The sequence below is a fragment of the Taudactylus pleione genome, unplaced genomic scaffold (assembly GCF_031769625.1).
Source record: "Taudactylus pleione unplaced genomic scaffold, aTauple2 ptg000517l, whole genome shotgun sequence".
Taxonomy (NCBI): Eukaryota; Metazoa; Chordata; class Amphibia; order Anura; family Myobatrachidae; genus Taudactylus; species Taudactylus pleione.
The window spans coordinates 6617775-6639519 of NW_028284919.1; the positions used below are offsets into that span (position 1 = coordinate 6617775).

Sequence of the window (21745 nt, forward strand, 5' to 3'; positions counted from 1 at the left end):
TTTAGTACATGGTAAGCAGGCCGTGTTTGGTGTTGTACTGATCCAGTGTGTCTCAACAGATTTCCGGTGAGAAGATTGCAACATGCGTCTTTAAACTATGAACTATAGAGAGTTAAAACATTAAAATGTACTCTGTAATGTTATCAGCTTAGATTAGCATGCAGCGGGAAAAAGGACACAATGGGCTGTTGGAGGCTGTTTGTGTCCATTCGAAATGACCTATGAACTATCCTGTAATAGAAGCACCATGAAGGAGAACCAATGGAATCATGCCAATCTGTTCTATTGTATTGCCTATCCCTGTAAGAGTATGTGTGTGTGCTCTCTGAACCCAGTCTTGAGTCTTCTTTCTGTGCTGTTGATGGAGGTTTCTATTGCTGATGCCGGTATCTGGGTCCAGATCGCATGCGTATGCAACAACTGTACCTTGGGTCTGTATAATTTACTTGCGCTAATTGTATTTAGATCACAGCGTGTAACCATCTGTTTTTATATTGAATAATATCTTTTTGTGCTTTGGAACCACACTCAAAGTCTGAAAGCATTTATTTCTTCTGTGACTCATAACGCTAAATAGCGACAATTTTAGAAGGTATAGGCAGGAATCGATTGTTAGAAGGTATAGATAGGTAGGAATCGATATGCCCCAGGCAGTCATCTCACCCTTTCTGCATTATAACGTGGCAGATAACGCATGCAGTCTGACAACTGGTCTCGCTGCACAAGTATGCTCTGCACCCTGGGGAAATTCAGGAGTGCCGGAGGGAAAGGAGATTTGGATATTAATTTGGAGAGTTTAGATCCATTTACAGATTAAGCTAGTCAAGACTGCTGGGTTTAAAACAGTTTTGGTTACAGCCATGGTCCATGGTAGACTAAATCCGACACAGACTACATGAAGATTAGCAAATGCAAATCATGCCATACACATTAAAAGCAAGATATGCACTGTACTTTGAAATGAGATTTCACTTTCCTTTGAGAGTGATTGTAATGGATGGAGAAAGAATCTCATAGACCAATTTTTACGAAACACAAAAAAGTTTATTGAACATATAAACACAAAGAAAAAATCCAGTAATATACACACAAAATACAATCCAAAGCACAGACCACAACTAAAATGATTTGGGAGTGATCTTGTTCACATTTCATACTTTGTCTATACTCCATTAACAGTACAGGAGAAAATAAGCCTGTAAACACAAGATTTATACTTTTATAAGTTGAATATAAAAGCAAGATGGTGAATAAATTCAAGCAATTAAATTGTTCTTCCACTACAGGAATTCTAGAAAATGGATGTAAATCCTGTATATGGAGCCAATATAAAGTTGTACAATGAAGAGGGGTTACCGCTTTCAGAGGATTGTATTACTTTGCACATTCTTGCTGCAACCTTTGCCAAATACATTGCTTTATCTTTATAGATTCCTTCTGTGCTTTTCAGTAAAGTTTTTTGTATCATCTATCCTTGGATACAACAGCTCAGCTTCCTGCTGTGATGCAGATATATTTATAGCATTTCTCTGTCTTTTACAACAGCAGGCAAAACAATATCTCTATCGCAGTGGTTCTCAAACTCTGTCCTCAGGAACCCACACAGTTCACGTTTTGCAGGTCACCCAGCAGGTGCACAGGTGTAATCATTACTCACTGACACATTTTAAAAAGGTCCACAGGTGGAGCTAATTATTTCACTTGATTCAGTGTGGAGACATGGAAAACATGCACTGTTTGGGGTCCTGAGGACAGAGTTTGAGAACCTGTGCTCTATCTAGATGATGGAAACACTTTTGTGCAAATCAACAGAAACCAAGAAGGATAAAGCACTGTCTTTCAGAAAGGTTACATGAGGCACATTCATATCACTAAAGTGAATGGTAGAAAATCAGTTTAAATGTGTTTTGGTACACTTTGGAATATAGTGAACCATTAGCCTTTCCACAGTAGGACAGTGGTTGCTCTGAGAAAGTTGCCTTATGTGGATGTGCCAGCTTACAAATCACAGTAAATTGTAGATGAATGTTACATATGACTTTCAATATCCTTGCTGTAGACCTGAATGGTGTAACAATCTTATGATGTAATCATTCCAGAAAACAAGTTACTTAGTTAGTGTGACAGATTGTTATAGAACAAAAAATAAATGGATATAAAAATCCATCACATTATTTGTGCTTCCAAATAAATCACAGCGCTCACTAGTTACATTGGTGGGTTCATTATCTGTGGGAGAAATTCACCTCGAAAATTATCAGTGGTTCCGCTATTCGCAAAATTGTGGGGTCCGACCGAAATATAATTAAATAAAAAAACATTTAAAAAAACCCAACACAACAGGTGTTACATAACCATACTTCAGGAAAGATCAGTCAATGATCAGGTTATTCTAATATATCACATTTCCAACATATGTAAGGAGATTCGGAAAGACAGCACTACTCGTGAGTTGGAGATGTGAACCCTGCTACGGTTCTCTATTAATCTCTCAACAAAAATGTATTTCTAGCTATCTGGGAATGTAAATGCCAGCATGCCGTGGAGTGCCTGCTGAGGACCACACTCCTCAGGGTTACAGGATTACATAGTGCCCGTGGCATTTGGAGAGTAATTATATTGTGGTTTTGTGAGTGTGCATAGTTTAAAATGCAAAAAAAATCATCTTTTGTAAAACACCATTTTCAAGTCAGAAAGCGCTTCATACAGCTGTATAAGGAAGCATGGATTATTCTAGGTAAAGAGAGTTCACGTTTTCTTCTTGCTCTAACATTTCAATATTTCTGCTAATGCACACTGAAAATGCAGCGTGTAACTGCAGCTGCTTTCCTGGGACTACATCTATCATCGTATTCAGCAGACAGGGACTGCCTGACTGTGCACTATTGGCTATCTATGCTCCACACCATCTACAGAGATAAAGTTATACTACCCTGCTCTAAATGCAAAGGGTCCAAATACATCTGTCATTACATGAAGCTAGTACAAAATAAGCTTAAATTATAGTGACCTTGGCTAACTGATCCCCACTCTCCAAATATTAGTCATTACATATATTTATAATCTTCACATTTGAAGCATTCTCTTTTGACTAGAAAACACATTACTATAGACCTACGGTACTTTCTTGACACAGGGGGCTCTAATCTAAGGAGGGGGCAAAGCCAATGTTCAGGTGCAGCTTTCTAAAAGGTAGTATATGACACCTGTACACAGTATACAGTAAGAGGGCTATGAGACAATAGCTATGAGGAGGATCTACCACTCTCTGACCTGGTGTTTACAGAGCAGAGTGTTACACTGCACTGTGACACCGACAATATCCGCAATAATGGCAGTACCTGACCTGGCTGGTGCTTACATCATGTGCCATATTCCCCACAGCACAGGGTTCTGGCATTCCAAGGTTTCCACATAAGGTAACGGTCAGACTGACAGAACCAAAACCCTACCATGTTGCATACCAAGCAGAGACCAGAGTACTATTCCCGGCCAGTCCTCTCATTCGGCCCCTAGGAGGGGCAGTTAGGATGTCCTAAGTATATATTACAGATGAGGCAGAGTATAGTGCAGTGAACAATGCACTGACTAAGGTTACATATATAGCCTAATGCTACCTAGAGACAGCTCTGATCAGATTACCTGAGAATAGTGGAGGATATATAATATATAATAAGTATTAAGTTGTGCCTTTGATCTGTTCACTGCAGAAGACTCTGCACTATGTATCTGAACAAATAAAACATCTTGCATTTGTGCCAGAGCCAGATTCTTGTGTGTAATACCAGCTTTTAGCCATATACCTCCCTCTTCTCTGTTTAATATGGTATTTGTTAAGGCGTCCAACATACATGTTGGCATCATCACTGCATATCCATAGTGCTCATTGTATGGTCACAGCTACACAGACTGTGTATGACATATGAAAACAACAGTGTGCTTAATGCACCTTCTAGTGCTGTGCCACATCAGTTAGGAGTTTATACCATTATATTGGGTGTGCGCCCCTGATATAATATTCACAGCCTAAAACGAGGGCACTAGGGGAGTAGCCAGGGCTGTTGTCAGCAAATCCTGCCACAACACTATATATAAGGAATGGATGGACACAAAAACTACGCTTCAGTGACATAAAGCTGTGCAGAACGCAGACACTACAGAGATAGTGATTTCATCGGACTGTCCCACTTATGCAAAATGCTGGTACTCCAATAAGAAATCAGCAATGTTTAGATAAGCACATTGTCTATTTTCCTACACATATGAGCGTGTGCTCGCTATGGCAGTACTACAATTAGCGCTAATACTTGTACTGTGTTAGTTGGAGGGTAAAACGCAAAAGCAACTATTTTTTTACACTAAATGTAACCAAAATATAAAATTCTTTTCTCTTGTTACACAGTATGGATCAAGCAGTAGCGCCGCACCAGAAAACGACAGCCAGTGAAGGCCGCAGCATAATGTTCCAACGTGACTTTGGATTGAGATGTACAGAATAAATGATAATATCTATTGGTATTAAATCTATGTTTAAAATCTTTAACATTTCAAGCTCAATGCGCTCATAAGAGGGGTATTGGTCATAGCCTTTTGAAAGTAACAAGTCTATGTAATAGCATGTGTTATTACTACTCTTTGTTTGCAATATGCTGCTATTATGCACACACTATACATAGGCCCAAACAGTACATTGCATGGGGAATAATAAACTAATTATTACCTGTCGGTAGCAACAGTAAAATTATCTTTCACTTGTCAGCAATAACATTTCTGTAAACATTGTATAGGACATAGTAGTAAATATTGCTTTTAAAATCACAGTTAAACAAGACCAGGTCTTCTGGCTTATAGCCATTGCTGATAATCCTTTGTAAAGTGACAAACATCAAACATGAAGATACAGATGGATGTAAGTCTGCAACAATTGTGGTTTAGTCACTAATAAACAGTGCATAAACCTCAGGATATATCATGAAAACACAAACTATTACTGATAGTAAATACCATTGCAAAATAATAACCTTTCATTTTGTAACTTGGATTACTGTACTAGAAGTACAATACCTTAGCTGGTCAGGAAGTGATAACAAGTACTAGACATAACTGGGGAGGGTGTTTATGAAAAATGCTGCACGAGAAATAAAAATACAAGTAATCAGGTTCTAACAAATGTTTATAATACAGGTTATTAAATGAAAGCAGGTGCCTGTCTGGTTGCAATCAGTTACATCGACATTTTCTTTTGTTCCCTTCAGTTTTCATAAATAACCCCCATAGTTTTAATAACGTAACGTACATTACAGCAAACAATTAACAGGAACAAATCCAAAATGGTGTAAAAAAGCTTTCTGTGACTATGACGGATGGAGTGATATTGCCAGTTCTCAGCTGAATTATGAACACGTCATAATCTGCTCAGAACAAAACATGGGCAGAAATGTTATTTTCTAACAATCATTTAATAGAAAAAGTATAAACCCCCCGAGGCTCATGGTCTTGGTATAATGTCATATTTAACTTTTTCTGCGATGTAACAAAAAATAGTGACCTTTTGTAGAAGTCCACAAAAAAGCATCTACACGCTCAGCCTGACCTATACTTTTAGTCTTTGCTAAATGTAAAGAATTGTATGGACATGAACAGTGAGGATTCAGGCTAAGCTCTGAGGAATGTCATCCGCCACGATGTGGTTTTATTTCACAGTGTTTTCTGGTGCCCGTTAGGGGACGGGGAATCGCTGGGCTCATGTGACAGCTGAAGCTTATCTAAACCTGCAAATACAGATCAACAAAGTATTAGTAGCGCCAGCAAATGTATTCTCACAAAATGTGCAAATATATATTATCTTATTATAAATGAGATGAACCCCACAAAGGACAAGAGATGCCACCTCTGTCTTTAAAATACTGCAGAAATATAGAAAACAATTGTCAACAGTACTTTGCTTCGTCTTCTTTGGTGCATATACATAAATCCACTAATTGCTGGCTGTTCTGTGGGAATGGGATTGAAATCCCGATAGCGGATGCCCCACAGGGACAGGTAAGTACCGTAACCTCCCCTGTCCAATTAGGGGGGTGCCTAACCCTAACCTCTCCCTTAGTGCCTAACCCTAACTCCCCCTTACCACTCCCTGAACCTAACCCTCCCGGTGGGGTGCCTAACCTTAAGCTCTCCCTGGGGGTGTCTAACACTAACCCTGCCGCTAATCTCTCCCACCACCCCAAACCTAACCCCGTTAGACTCCCTAATCCTAACCCGCCCCCCTTCCCCGGGGGACATTTCAGTAAGACAATGATCCCAAACACACAGCCAAGGACACTCTCAATTGTTTTCAGAGAAACAAAATAAAGCTGCTAGAATGGCCCAGCCAATCACCTGACTTGAATCCAATTGAAAATCTATGGAAAGAACTAAAGATCAGAGTTCATAGAAGAGGCCCGCGGAACCTTCAGGATTTGAAGACTGTTTGTGTGGAAGAATGGGCCAAAAATACCACCTGAGTAATGCATGCGACTAGTTTCTCCATAAAGGATGCGCCTTGAAGCTCTTATTACCAACAAAGGCTTTTGTACGAAGTAGTAAATAATTTTCAGTATGCGTGTTCTACACTTTTTCCCTGTGTAATTTCACATAACTTAATTTATGGACATCTATGGTTTGATTTCTTTGCATGTGTGGATTACATGGGTTGTTGCTGACATTTGGCGAACATGTCATTACAAAAGCCCCATTACACATATATTTACTGAGAAAAATGTTGATGTGCTCAAAACTTATTTTACCTGCTGTATAAGAGAGTAATAAACAATCTTGAGTAGACCAATAACTATTTTTAAAATGTGATAATTGCTCCTGAATGGGCTAGTGGTTGCCTGCTGGGACTGTGTGGTCATGTGATTCCGTTTAATTTCTGTTAGAGGTCTGAGAAGAGGATGGATGTGGACATAGGGCAGTGCGAGACATATGATAAAAAGACAGATGTAGACAAAGGGGCAATCAGAGAAGTATGAGATGGGGATAGATGTGGGCAGAGGGTAGTGTTGAGCGGAATGAGAAGGGGATAGTTGTGGTCAGGGTGCAGTGAGAGGGGTACATGAAGGGGATAAATGTGGACAGTGGCCCTGATTCAGAGCCGTACGCTCTGACAGAGCGCTTGCTCTGAATCAGGGCCGTCCTTCCTGATTTTTAGAGCGGCCTCCTGGCCGCTCGTATAGCTGTGGGTGGCCACCCACAGCTATACCGAGTGGCCAGGAAGATGGTCAAGACCATCGCGCCCATCGGGCTTGCGATGAGACCCTTGTGGTAGGGTCTCGTTGCCGCAAGCCCAAGAGTGCTTTCGGCTCTAACAGAGCCGAAAGCACTCCAACTGACATCACTCCCATGGGATCGCCTCAGTCTGGGCAGCCACGCCCCCGGCACACCCACCAAAAGGGGGGTGTGCTGTCACTCAACATCGACAGTACGCCCCCTTTGATCCGAGACCCGGAGCGACGGTTTGTCCGTCGCTATCCGGGTCTCGCGCATGCACACGACGGAGCCGGTTCAGTCATGCGCACTGGGCCAACATCGACCCGCTTGCGAGCACTCAGCGCTCGCGAGCGGGTCTGAATCAGGCCCAGAGAGCAGTCAAAAGTATGAGAAGATGACATATGTAAACAAAGAGCAGTCTGAGAAGGGGTGGTATATTTTTGTCACAATGTGAACATTGACAATGTCGGCATGTTTAGAATGTGAATAAAACGTCCCTGGTCATCTACTGGTGACTTATCTGGCACTGCGGCGCCGGCGTCGTCGTTTGGGTCCGGCGGTGAAGTACTCATGACTTCCAGCGCATCCTGTGTCGCTTCTGGTGGTGAGAATTGCAAACCCTAACCTTCCCCCTAGTGCCTGACACTACCATCGCCACCCTTGGTGCCTGACCCTAACCTCCCCTTACATAGCCTAACCCTCTGTATAATTCCTAACCCTAGGCCTGACCCTAACCTCCCCTTCTGCAGCCTAAATCTCTCACTAGTGCCTAACCCTCTCCCTAGTGCCTGACCCTAACCTCCCCTCCCTCTAGCTCCTGACCCTAACCTCCCCTCCCCGTACTGCCTGGCCCTAACCTCTCTTCCCCCTAGTGCCTAACCCAAACTCTCCAGGTACCTAACCCTAACCTCCCTTCCCCCTAGTGCCTGACCCTAACCTCCCCTCCTGAAGCCTAACCCTCTCTCTAGTGCCTAACCATTCCTCCTAGTGCCTGACCATAACCTCCCCTCCTGCAGCCTAACCCTACCCCAAGTGCCTACCCTTAATATTCAAAGAGTAATGGTGGGTACACACTGGGCGATATTACTGAGCGACTGCACAATTACGACATCGTAATCGTGCAATCGCTCAGTAATCGTGCACAAATCGTGCACTTTTATGTCGGAAACGACCAGCGATGCGCACTCCCGCTGGTCATTTCCGACATGGTCCATCGCCTGAACATGCAGCACAATCTAACAATAACGACAGATTGGCATGTTCAGGAATGATGGACAGTGCCTGCACTGAACGACTGATTGCTCAGTGCCGACACTACAGGGGATCAGGAACGACAGTACGATTACGATGTCGTAAGCGTACTGTCTTTCCTGATCGCCTAGTGTGTACGTACCTTAAGTGTGCTATGGGTCTGATTCAGAATTGAACGCAATGCTAATATTATCATAAATGTAGTGATAGTCTTTCTACTGTGCATGCCTAAAGGTGCATTATCATAGCCGCACGCTGCTACTCTTTAATCACAGTGTGAGTGACCAGCAGGGAGCGTTTGGGGGTGGCAACAGGGAGTGTTAACTAAAAGCGCAGGTGTGTCTCATCCTGCATCTGCAATCCAATATGCTGAAAGAGGGCTCCGGCGTCACAGTTACGGCAGCCATTCTCAGCAACTATAGACTTACTCGATGTTTGCCTGAACTGCATCCGATGTTGCATAAGCATACACAATTGCGGACAGTTGCAATGGCTCAGGTGGGCGTCTCAGTATAAGTCCCATACGCTGTTGCATTCAGGGTTGGACTGGCCCACAGGAGTACGGGGAAAATCCCAGGTGGGTCCTTCTGCCTGAGGGCACCACAACTTGCTCTAGTGTCAGGTTCCAGACATTGTTACCCTATTATAGAGTCAGTTACATGGTCTCTAATGTCTGTCCAAGCTTCTGCAGGGGGCTGGCCTCATCCCCTATAAAAACGTACCATACCCCAAAGAATGGGCCCCTACCATTGCATTCCCCCGGCGGGCCCTTCAAGCTCCAGTCCGACACTGGTTGTATTAGTATATTTTCGCACAACCACAGTTACGAAAATTGCAGCTCTTTCGGTAATCAACTCTGAATCAGGTCCTTTGTATATTACCAGACACATTAAAATACTGAGGCTAATTGTACTAAAGAAAATGCTACTAGAAGTGTTAAACTAAAATCAACTGTGTTAGATAGTATTACATAAAAAAGTGAAACCTCTACATGAAATCAGCCAATGAAATGTAACCCTGTTAGGATAATAAAGCAAAGAACAAACAAAACAATTATTGTGGTCCATGTCACAGGGCTCCTGTCCCGCCTCTCATCCTGTGTCAGTGTTTGCAAAACTGAGCCTTTTAACTAGAGGTTCCCAAACGCACCCCAACAGTTCAGGATTTACAGTTATCTATAGTTGAGCACAGGTGGTTAAATTGGCTGAAGTACTAATTAAGTCACCTGTGGTCATTCATGGATATCCTTAAAACTTAGACTGTAAGGGTGCCTTGAGGACAGTGGGCCTGAGTTAGAGACGGATGCTCTTTCAGAGCGCTCGCTCTGAATCAGGGCGGCACATTTTTTTTATTTGAACTGGCCTCGTAGCCGTTCACTAAGCGGTGGGTGACCACCCACAGCTTTTGCGAGCGGCCAGGTGATGGTCGCGACCATCGGGCTTGCGACGAGATCCTTGTGTTAGGGTGTCGTCCAGCGCAAGCCCCAGTGAGCTTCCGGCTGTAATAGAGCCGGAAGCTCACTACTGAGGCCACCCCCAAACGTCAGGCATTCCTTTGGGAACGCCTCCGTTTGGCCAGCCACCCCCCCTGCCCGCCTCCAAAATGGGGCGAGCTGTCAATCACAATCAACAGCCTCCCCATTCTGGTGCGAGACCCGTAGTGACGTAGAGCCCGTTGCTGGCCGGGTCTCGCACATGTGCACGCCGGAGCCGGCTCCGGCGTGCGCAGTGGGAGACCATCGACCCGCTTGCAAGCGCTGTGCGCTCGCGAGCGTGTCTGAATCAGGCCCAGTGTTTGGGAACCTCTGGCTACAGGAAAAGCTACTCACAAGGCAGGTGAGGACTTTATACATTATAATATATATTACATTTTCAGATTTAAATCAAAAGTGCACAGTACCGTATTTATAATGTGCATTCAAAGTATGATACAGATAATTAGAAAATAAGAAAAATTACCTATTGCTTTTAGCAGTTCCTCTCGAACAGCTGATGTGAATTTGCGCACCAAACAAAGTGTTGTCACAATAGCAAATATCAAATTATATGTAACAACGATGTAGAAGTTTCCCAGCCAGTTAAACCTTCCGAAATCACCTAACAGGTCAAATCTTGTGATTCCTGTGTGTGCAGAACAGAGAATGAGAAGTCACTTTACACAATCTGTATGATGCAAGGATGACTGAGCATTACTTCAGTATGTCACCGGCCACAGGTCTCACATCCAAAAACACGACCAGAGTGTATCTATAATGCCAGGGGAGAATTGCCAAATGAGGACACGTTCACAGACGGATTTGTACTAATGTATAGAAGTACTTAAATGACTGATGCCTAATGTCAGGGGTGCTGTCAGTGTTCATTCGACAAGGATTTTAAATGTAGTTTTAGTCTTAGTGACTTATTTAAAATTGTAGCTGGTTTCAAGTCACATTTGAGTCTCTTTATTTTGCTTTGTTTTAGTCAAGATTAAGTCAGTGCACCTCAGTTTTCATTTAATCTAATTTTAGTCAATGTTTTAGTCATAATTTTTACAAACAGTTTAATGATACTGTAATGGGTTTTACTGAAGAACTTTTCTCTGAAATACCCTTGAGAACTTGAAGTCAGCAAACCTTTATCTATGTGATCAGTAATCTAGGCTCAGTAGGTTGAGAGAGTATGTGTTACATACGGACTTAACTTAGTACTCCTCCTGTATATCATATACAAATGAATGCCTTAAGTTTGTTAGAACAAGTGCAATACACAATCGTATTTACTTCACACAGGTCATATTTATTTTCTGCAAATATCTAGAACACATACTTGTTCTTTGAAATTTAGAATAACCCTACTTCAAAAATAGAAAGTATGTAGTATCCGTGTTAATTTTGATAAGGATTTTAAATGTAGTATTATGAGTAAATTTACTAAAGCGTTTTTAGAAGTGGAGATGTTGCCCATAGCAACCAATCAGATTCTAGCTATTATCTTCTAGAAGGTGCTAGCTAAATGTTATGTAGAATCTGATTGGTTGCTATTGGCAACATCTCCACTTCTAAAAACTTTCACCTTAGTAAATGTACCCCTTATGCTGGGCATACACAGCCAGATAAAATGTCTGTCAGACCGACAGACATTTTATCTGGCCGGCTGCCAGCCGCAGATGTTGCCGGCATACACTGTGAGAGAAATAGCTAACTGTGTATAGCCCGACATCCACACTCCGCCCCCGGGGGAGGAGACATTTCCCTGTTCCTTCCGTAGGAAGAAACACAGGAAATGTCTGTCTGTCGGCCGTGCTGGGCATACACTGCCCGATGCGGCCGACAGTTACTGGGTAAATATCGCATCGGACGGGCATGCTGGACAATCCTGCATGCCCGACCGAGCAATATTTAACCCTCGGTCGCCCGCACACACGCTACAATTATCGGGGCTATCCGCCGATATCAGGCGGATCGCCCCGATAATTGTAGCGTGTATGGCCAGCATAAGTCGTACTCTTTTATATAAGATTGAACAAAGATTTTGTCATCATTTTCGTTATTATATTATTGTTATAATTGAGTCCTCAAAAAAATTTTGTTGACGATTAGTTTTAGTCAAAATATGTTGACAAAATTAACACTGGCTGTGTGCATGCTAAAAAAAACATGGCAACATTTCCAAGTTACTATGTTTTTAAAAAGAGAACACACAAGCGTGTACCAAGTTGCACTCTTCTGCTCTGAGCGCACTCATGTCTTGCACTTGAGAGAATGAAGCGTCAAAAAAAAAAAAAAAAAGGAGATCTGAATTACTTGATTGTTTGTTTTCCCTCTAGCTTGCCTTTCCCACCATGGTCTGAAAGTTTATTTTTTGTTTTAATACTGTGAGAAGACCTTGAATCTGTTTAACGTATTTATTCCCTTTTATCTATTGAAAAGCACTGGGCATAACATGTAATGCAATGCATGTTGATATTTTGCAAAGCACCACATGACTCACTGTACCCTAATGCAGTCTATTAATCCTGTTTGGACAGCTGTGTCTGTGCATTTGTTAGCTGTGTTCTAATTGTACCATCCTTCTTTTACCTTCTATCTTATTCTTTTATTTATCTCTATGGCAAACTATTCAGGAATGTCGTTTGTAAGGCAGAGAAAAAAGTGGGTTTCGCCATTAATTTGTTTTCTTTGTAACAACAATTGTGCCCAGCAAGCGCCCTTCCTCTCAATAACCAGTGTACATTACTACCAACTGTTACCAACAATCTGGTATTATAGTGCACACAAATTCAGCTACAGAAACATGGAAACAGGCTTAAGTAACAAAGACTATTTGTTCGTTCCCACAGCATTTTTATTTTATATCTGTTTACACACACATAAATGCTTTTTTTTCTGGTTAAAAACAGGAGTTAATCCAATATGTTAAACAGTCTGTAGCGAAAGGGGGAATGGAAACAGAATACACAAACGGTAATGTAAAACTTGTTGGATACAAATTAAAATAATGTAACACATCTACTGCAAATATGAAGGAGAGATAAATATATAGTACAATATATAATCCCACTAAACCACACAATCTCACTCCATGAGCTTTTCATGCCCTCGTTCCTCAATATAACTGATGTAACTCCCCAGCAGTCACTTTTGGTCTACTATGCAGATGAAGGTCTTACAACCTTATAGGTGGACTAAAGGGACAAGCGTGAAATAGCCAGTATTCCCTAATCATATACAATTAGCGTGAATTGCGAAAGCAAATACGGAAAAGACGGCAATGTATTCGTAACTGTGAGGGTTGCGCTCTGTTTTTTTTATGAAATGAGCCTTATGTAGATTGCTAACTTGGAGGAAAACTATAGAATTCATGTACCATGGACAGACTTACCTAAAGTTCTTGACATCACTGGCAGAGCTGAGCTAAGCACCAGAATAGAGACACAGTTCCCAATGATCTGTGACAATGCAAAAATATATTAGACTTGTGATTATATTCATTTACTGGCATCTAGTAAATTGCTAAGTAATATTGTCACCCTAACGTAAGCTCTGCACCTACCTGGAACAATACCGGTCCAAAATTCTACATGTAATAGATGGTATCAGATATGCGTATAATGTCCAGAGTATCCACATAATTTAAGCTAAATGTGTTATGCCTGATGAAAATGGCTGTAAGAAATCAGGACAAATTAAGAGCTGGACTCAATGATGATTAGACGCAGATCGAGTGATTGTTTGCCATCGTCCATGCGTATAAGCCAAACTGCACGTACGCAACGATCGTATTGAGACTACGGACGCACAGAGGAATCCATCGCAAACTGAGTGACAAGCTGTCAGCGTTTGGGGGTGGTGACAGGTTGGGTGGTCTGAAAAAAGCAGACGTTTGTCTGTTTGAACGTCATTTAATGGGCATGCATAAATTAGTCCTTGCCATCTTCTACACAGCTCTGCTTTTCAGGAGAGCTCCCAAGGCTGTGGCATGTCAGACCTTCCGCAAGGGCAAGATGGCTGCTCGATGTTACCGATATTTATGCAGGTATACAGCGTCGTATGCACATGACAAGGCAGCAGTGGGCGTCCTTTATTATTATTATTATTATCCTTTATTTATATGGCGCCACAAGTGTTCCGCAGCGCCTTACATAGTACATAGAACATAGAACTAATAGGTGAACAAGTCCTTATGCTTGGATAAGCTTTGCAACCATTAGCATATTTTCACAGCTGCGATGCGTACGAAATTGCAGCTGCGATCGAATTAGCGTCCATCTCTGAATCAGGCCCAATGTTCACCTTACATCATTTTGAAAAGGGACATGGGATAAGGTCTACTTAAGAGATTATGGCTAAGCCAGTTTCCCAAACTGCATCATTACAGTGCAGGTTTTAAGGATATCCATGCTTGAGTCCAGATGAATAAATAAAATTGACTGAGGTACTAATTAAGTCACCTATTCTCAAGCATACCTGCACTGTAATATCGGAGTTTGGGAAACTCTGGGCCAAACTGTCCTAATCTGTATTCATTATTTAATGTATAAATTACACAACATGTTTATACCAGACCACTACAATTACAACAATAAAATCCATTCACATTAGCAAAATAACACTATCCTGTAAAATTAAAAGTATGCAAACTAATCAAATAACCTTTTTTAAAACGACAATAGTTCCTGCAGTGCCCAGTCCTTACCACTGACCACTGGGCTAGTTTACGTGTGATGTTGAAAAACACATTCAGCGGTAAGTGGTCATTACGATGCCAGATTGTTAGTTGGCAAGTAGTGATGCAATATTTGAAATAAATAAATTAAAACAAATTAGTTATATTGTTGCAGTAACATTACCTGCTACCCAGAATCCTTTCCAAGTTATATATATATATATATATATATATCTATACACATACATACACACACACACGTATACAAACAATTTTTATCCAAAATAACAAAATATGAAAAGAGGGCACTCACCAAACCGATACATTTTTTCTTCTTTATTGAGAATAAATGAACATCCAAGTGACAATAATGCCATAAATCAACGTTTCGGTCCCAGGTGAACCTTCGTCAGGATGGGCAACAATGTAAATCACACAGCAGATACAGCCTTGTATGCACCTGGATGCTTATGCTGTGTCTGCTGTGTGATTTACATTGTTGCCCATCCTGACGAAGGTTCACCTGGGACCGAAACGTTGATTTATGGCATTATTGGCACTTGGATGTTCATTTATTCTCAATAAAGAAGAAAAAAGTATCGCTTTGGTGAGTGCCCTCTTTTCATATTTTGGATAAATTGTGTACGTATATTGTGGTGGCCGCTGTGGGCATCCACTAAGATGCACCCCTCCTCCTCTTGAGCATTTATAGATGTGAGTGCGGAACTTTGCTGTGTATATATATATATTAGTGATATATATATATATATATTATATATATATGCCACATTTCTTAAAATTATAATTTATAAATCATTTACGTATTACGTTGTTCTCTTCAGTGAATTTAGTTGCTGGGATTTAATCTTGGCCGGTAAGAGAACAACTGTTTAAGACATTTCCAGACAGAAGAGCAAAAAGCGTCATATGGGCAATTAAAGAAGGACAATGCTTGCTCCTTAGTTACTGACCTCCTCAGCCAGCTTGTGGGAATATCCAACAAAAATAAATGTATACATTTGTGTCAAAGCGTTACTTAACAGTTTCATTCTTTTTAGACTGGTGTCAGGTTGTGGTAAGTCAAATTAGCCTTAACTTGTAAGAAGTGATTGAATGGGTCCCCTTCAGTCTTATTTTAATTATTTAAATTTGAATAACTGTCTGTATTCCGTGCAGTAGCCGAGGTTCTTCAGATTTCAAACAGGCTGAGTGAAGTACAGTTCGCACAAAGTTACTCATTAGCAATACGGTCCTTGGGGAAGAAAGAAAACTCCCATTCACAGTGTTTCTATGGCTGGTTAACAAGCGCAGTAATTGCAGACTTTTTTTTTTTTTTTAACAAGTGAATGGACAGCATCCAAACTAAACAGAGCACACATGCCCTTTTCCCATTCATTTAGCATTTAGAAAATCTTCCAGTTTGTGTTTACGCAGGTTACAAACAAATATTGAGCGCCGCAAATGACCATTGGGAGCAATTACTAAATTGTCAGGTCATTTGGTTCTGGGTGGGAATTTTTTTTTTTTTTTTTTAAAAGGAAGGATGACATCACGGGCTTTTCACATTACCTTTGTCATTGTTGTGTCATCTTTCCTGGGAGTAAATCTTCCAAAAAAGCAGAGGCTGTAGAAGCCGACGACAGAAGACACCATCAGATAGCTGTGAGAATTAAGGTAAGAACACAAAGGAAGAGCCTGCCGAGAGGAATGCAAACGATTTCCTCTAGTACACCGTACCCTCTGATGGGGAAAGATGAAAAACAAAACATCTGAAGTGCCTGTAGATGACTGACCTGACGGATTCACCCCCTCCCACCAATCTGAGAAAGGACAAGAATTAACAGCATCCTAGAACATCACCAATGACACTTTGTTATGAAATTCACTTTTAAACACATTAATGGAACTATATTACAAAACAAAAAAACAAAACAAAAACTATAAACAATGTTAAGAGTCAATTGAAAAATAAAATATCACTTCAACCTGTTTTACACCAATATTCTTTTTCGCCATTTCATTTTAACTTAAGCCTGGATAGGCCAACCATAATTAAAGGGGAAATATCATGTTTTTCTTATTACATGTCTAATAGCTCCCCCTGCTGATTAAAATAAAATCAGTGTCTTTGGGAAATCATGTAGAATTGTTGCTGTAACCTATGCAACTTGTATTTGGAATGTACAACCTTACTACAGTCAGCATCGGTCACTGGTGATGCCTGAGGCCTATCTACCAGCTTCATCGGCAGCATCACAGGCAGGCTGGAAGCTGGGAACACAATATACTGAAGGGAAAAGGCTGTATAACAAAGTACCTGGAAGTGTTTTACACACACTAGTAACTACTAGGATGGTAATAAAAAAAAAAAAAGTGTTTTCGGGTTATTAAATTTAAATTGTTCAGAGTATGGCTATAGTGGTACATGACAATATAGTGATCCAACATAATACAAAAGGTAAAAGAGGGCATGCCTTCTGCATAATACAGCCCAAGAACATAAGCTACTATGGTAAAGGCAAAGTATAAAATCAAAGCATTCTTTAAAGTGGACTGTTTTCAGATAAAGGGCCTCATTTACTACAGATCTCTATTGCAATTGCGATTATGCATGCAGTTTTGCTGCGAAAATATACTAATGTCTTGTCTACTACTGCTCACCTGACAGAGACGCCCACTACCGCTTTTACACATCCATAAAACCTCGCAATCCTGCGTATACATCGGACCCTCACGCAGAATTACAGCACTCAGCACCTCTTATTATGTTTAAAATTAGGGTGTGCAGTCCAAGCCCCCTCCCCCTTTCCACTATATTTGTATATTTTGTACACTTGAAGACCGAGACTCCTTCTGCTTGGTATTTGCACCCCACCCATCTGCCCTTAGGTGCTTTTAATCATCTGCACAGGTTCCTACATTTCTGTCTACATATTAAAATGGGCTCTATTACAGGTGAGTCCTGGTTAAATTGACAAAATGCGTTCATATTAGGGATGCTAGGGACCCATCTTATGGGGTTCACTTTGACATAAGGAATTCACTTTTTATAAATAAAAAAACAGCTGTTCTATATTAATTTTACTTATTAAGCCTGGCATAACTTCCAGTACTCATTGTATACTTTGTTTAAAAAAAGACAAACAAAACCAGACAAATGAAAAAACTCAAATCCCCAATTTAACCTTAACTCCAAATAAAACCCTGACTCTAGACTGGGAACTTTTTTTAAATTAAAAAAAAAAAAAAAATCAAAGTGACTTGAAAAGTTGAAATATGACAGGAAGCTATACTTGAATGACACAGTGGTTACTGATGTAACAGTCTTGCTTTTAGTAAATATACTTTACAAACCGTTAGGTTCTGATATTACTTCAGTATATATTTGAGAAACTTGATTATTGTAAGGAATAATACATAGATTATTATTAGATTATAAGGAATTAGATGTAGTTACCATCCCGGCGGTCGTCAGCAGTTGGAGTCCCGTCCACCGGTTTCCAGACGGTAAGTATTAGGGTTAGGTTTACAGTTAGGGGAGAGGGTTAGGCTGCTGAGAAGAGGAGGAATAGGCTGCGGGGCTTAGGGTTAGACTGCAGGAGGAGAGGGTTAGGGGGTGGGAAAGGTGGGTTATTGTTAGCGGAAGGGTTAGGGATAGGCTACGTACGTTCTGGCATTGGGATTCTGACCACTGGGATCCCAACCGCCGCATCCTGTACCCAACCCAATAATACATTCCCTACTATATATTTCTATGGATATTACCATCACCTCAGGTTTTCTTGAACTGCAAGACAGTACTAGGCCCACCCCTAATATCCATATAATCCAATAGGACAGTGATTCTCAGACCTGATCCTTAGGTCAGGCGACTCCAACGATGTCTTTCAGGTCTGGCGGGCAGCCAATGACGACTTCTGGTGGATCCAGCAACATTTCTGGTGGTAATTATGTTTAACCCCTAACCATCCCCTTAGTGTCTATTCCTAACTTCCTCTCTCATAGCCTAACCCTAACCTCCCCTCCCGCAGCCAAACCCTAACCACTCCGCATTTCACATTTCGACATTGTCAACATTCAGCACATTTTAACAATGTCATTGTGATGTTGACATTTTTACTACATCCCAATCCAATATTCATATCATATGGGGAGGGGGGGTTGAGACAGTGACCCAGAAAGTGAACTAGTGAAGTGGGTAGAATTATAGGGCAATTGTTATTAAAGAGGTATCAGCCAATGACTTAGAAGATGAACAGATTGTGAGGAGAGTATGAAAGGGGTGAGACACCTTCATCTTCAGTCAATAGTCTGAAAGAGCCGAACCAGAAATCATAGGCAGGTGCAAAGTGGTGATGTGCGTGGAATGTCTTGTGCAAGACAATGTTATGCCTGATTGTGCTGTTTTGCTTCTTTGATGTAGTCTGTAATGTTGTTGGCACTAAAAGCCATTGCTGGAACAGGTGGATATGGGTTACGCAAAAAGTCAAACGTGGAAAATAGGTGGCAAGGATGTGAGGCTTCTGAGGATATGAGCAAAAAATTAGTTTAGCCAAGCTGAAGGCAGAGTGTAAGTGTGTATTTGCAATTGAGGAAATACAAAACTAAAAAAAATATAAACCAGATTTCTGCGATTAGCATACATCAGTATGAGGGGCTATTGCAGGTACCATGTACCAATGCAGTGGTTTGATGGGTGTGGGCAAATTCATTCAATAGGCAAAAAGGTGTCCAGAACAGGTGGCAGTGCGCTACAGAGTCTTGGACAAAATGAGGACACAGACATATTCATCATAGTGATCGGGGACGGTACAGCTTTCCGAGAGTCCAAATGAGGTGGCAAGGAGACTGCTAAAAAACAATGAATGGTTGGATTTGTGCTGAAATAAAGACTATGGGCCTGATTCAGCAGTGTACGCAAGTGCACTGCTGAACGCAGATTCCCGATGGTCAGGAATCCGCACAGACGCCTGACCCGTTCAGTGCATGTGCAGAACGGATCTGCGATCCCGCATGCAGGCTGGCAGCAGACTGTCATTGATTGACCAGGATCTCCGTCCCGCAGATTATCCGATGCTGCGTTGTAAGTAATGCATGGAGGAGGCGTGATGCCTCCTGCTGCATTAGCATATTAGAAAGGACCGAGCTTTGCAATTCCGTCCTAAGCTGAATCCCCCCCCCTATGTACATTAAGGTTACTTTTCACCTCTCTAACTCAGTTTGTCAAACCAGAGCTACTGTATGAGAAGTACTATTTTTATTTCTCTTCTTACAGTAAGAGACCATATCCAATGAAGGTGTAACGTAACACATCCCAAACATTAGCATTGCTATGTTCTACACATAATACATATACAAATAACGCCACACACAGACATAAAAAGGATACAAAATCAAAAGGATCTCTAAAGTCGCTCCAACAAATCCAAATGTGAACAATGATGCACTTCCAATGATACCTGGACCCTGAGGAAACAAAATATTTTACAGGATTTTCATTTATGTTAAACAGTGAATTCTAAAATGATGATCTAATCATTCTAAACTCAGTTTTGTATCTATTTCTGTGTACAAGGAACCAGCTATTCTTCCAGTACAAAAACCTTTTTATTTTGCCCCATGTTCTTATTTTGAGCAGCAGAATGCAGCTCGGACTCCAAGTCAAATAAGACTAATGAGACGCTATGAGGCATCCATGCAGCATTGCCCACAAGTACTTCTGCTGATAGGAGCGTTAGGTGTATGCAGCCAGACAGAAATCCTCTGCATTACTTATTTACTACACATGCTTATCCTAGAATACCCAACATGTCTTCATGATTTTCAACCACGTACGTATGTAGTGTGTGTGTGTATTATATATATATATATATATATATATATATATATATAAAATATAAGAGTTATGGTATAACATTCCTTTGTTAACTCTTTTTCTTCGAGGTCCATGGGGTCCACAGCCATTACATTGGGGTATGAATCCCGGTCACCAAACAGTTAATACAAATGAGCTCTCTGCTCCCAGGAAGCACCGGGTTTCCTCCTCATATACCCCACCTCCTGCCTCAGGTAGCCAGTTCGTTACCAAGCTCAAGCAGGCAGAGACAAACAGAGGGTAAGAAAGAAAAGACCCATACTTACGAGTCCAGACTCTCAAGAGAAGAAACTACGGAAAACCTCCCCCAGAACTACAGGTGCGTCTGGGTGGGTGTCCTGTGGACCCCATGGACCTCGAAGAAAAAGTTAACAACGGTATGTTATACCATAACTCTTATTTTCTTCTTCGGGATCCATGGGGTCCACAGCCATTACGTTGGGGATATCCCAAAGCACTAACCCTACGGGCGGGGACGCTCCTGACTCTCGGAAGAGAGGAGAATCCTATGCCCGAAGGAGGCATCCTGAGCGACAAGTGACAAAGGCATAAAATTTGACAAAGGTATGGATGGAAGACCATGTGGCTGCTTTACATAATTGCACAGCAGAAGCACCCCGGCGGGCCACCCATGATGGACCTACCGCCATAGTAGAATGTGCCGTCACTGAATCCGGCACACGCATACCAGCCTGTGTATAAGCCAATGAAATTGCCATGCGAATCCACCTGGCCAGTGTCTGTTTATTGGCTGGCCAGCCACGCTTATGACAACCATAAAGCACAAAAAGTGAATCGGACTTCCTCCATTTGCTCGTGCGTTTAACATAAATTCTCAACGCACGGACCACATCCAGGGAAGCCTCACCTTGTGAGAGACTTGTGCCCTGAAATGCTGGAACTACTATTTCTTCATTAATATGAAATTTAGACACCACTTTCGGAAGGTAACCCTCCTTAGTACGTAGTACTGCTCTATCTTGATGAAATATCAAGAACTGCTCCCGGAAGGAAAGCGCAACTAAATCCGACACTCTACGTGCAGATGCCATAGCAAGGAGGAATACCGTCTTTGCTGTTAGCCACTTGATGTCTACTGAATTTAAAGGCTTGAACGGAGGAGCCTGTAAAACCTTCAGAACTAGAGTCAAGTCCCACGGAACAACCAGGGAAACGAAGGGAGGCTGAATCCTCAACACCCCCTGAAAAAAGGTCTTAATAT

At 41.5% G+C, this 21745-nt stretch overlaps 1 protein-coding gene across 2 annotated transcripts in view; it reads right to left on the minus strand.

Moving 5' to 3' along the window:
- Window positions 1-1054: 1054 nt before the first annotated feature.
- Window positions 1055-21745, minus strand: part of LMBR1 (limb development membrane protein 1) — a 187529-nt gene continuing 166838 nt past the window's right edge. For both annotated transcript variants that reach the window (XM_088450376.1, XM_088450377.1), the window contains 5 exons: window positions 20038-20114; window positions 16218-16308; window positions 13365-13431; window positions 10461-10622; window positions 1055-5771 (listed from right to left, as the gene is read on the minus strand). In XM_088450376.1, coding sequence (XP_088306502.1) covers window positions 5698-5771; window positions 10461-10622; window positions 13365-13431; window positions 16218-16308; window positions 20038-20114 — 471 coding nt within the window. In that variant the 3' untranslated portion in view covers window positions 1055-5697. The remainder of the gene's footprint in view (window positions 5772-10460; window positions 10623-13364; window positions 13432-16217; window positions 16309-20037; window positions 20115-21745) is intronic.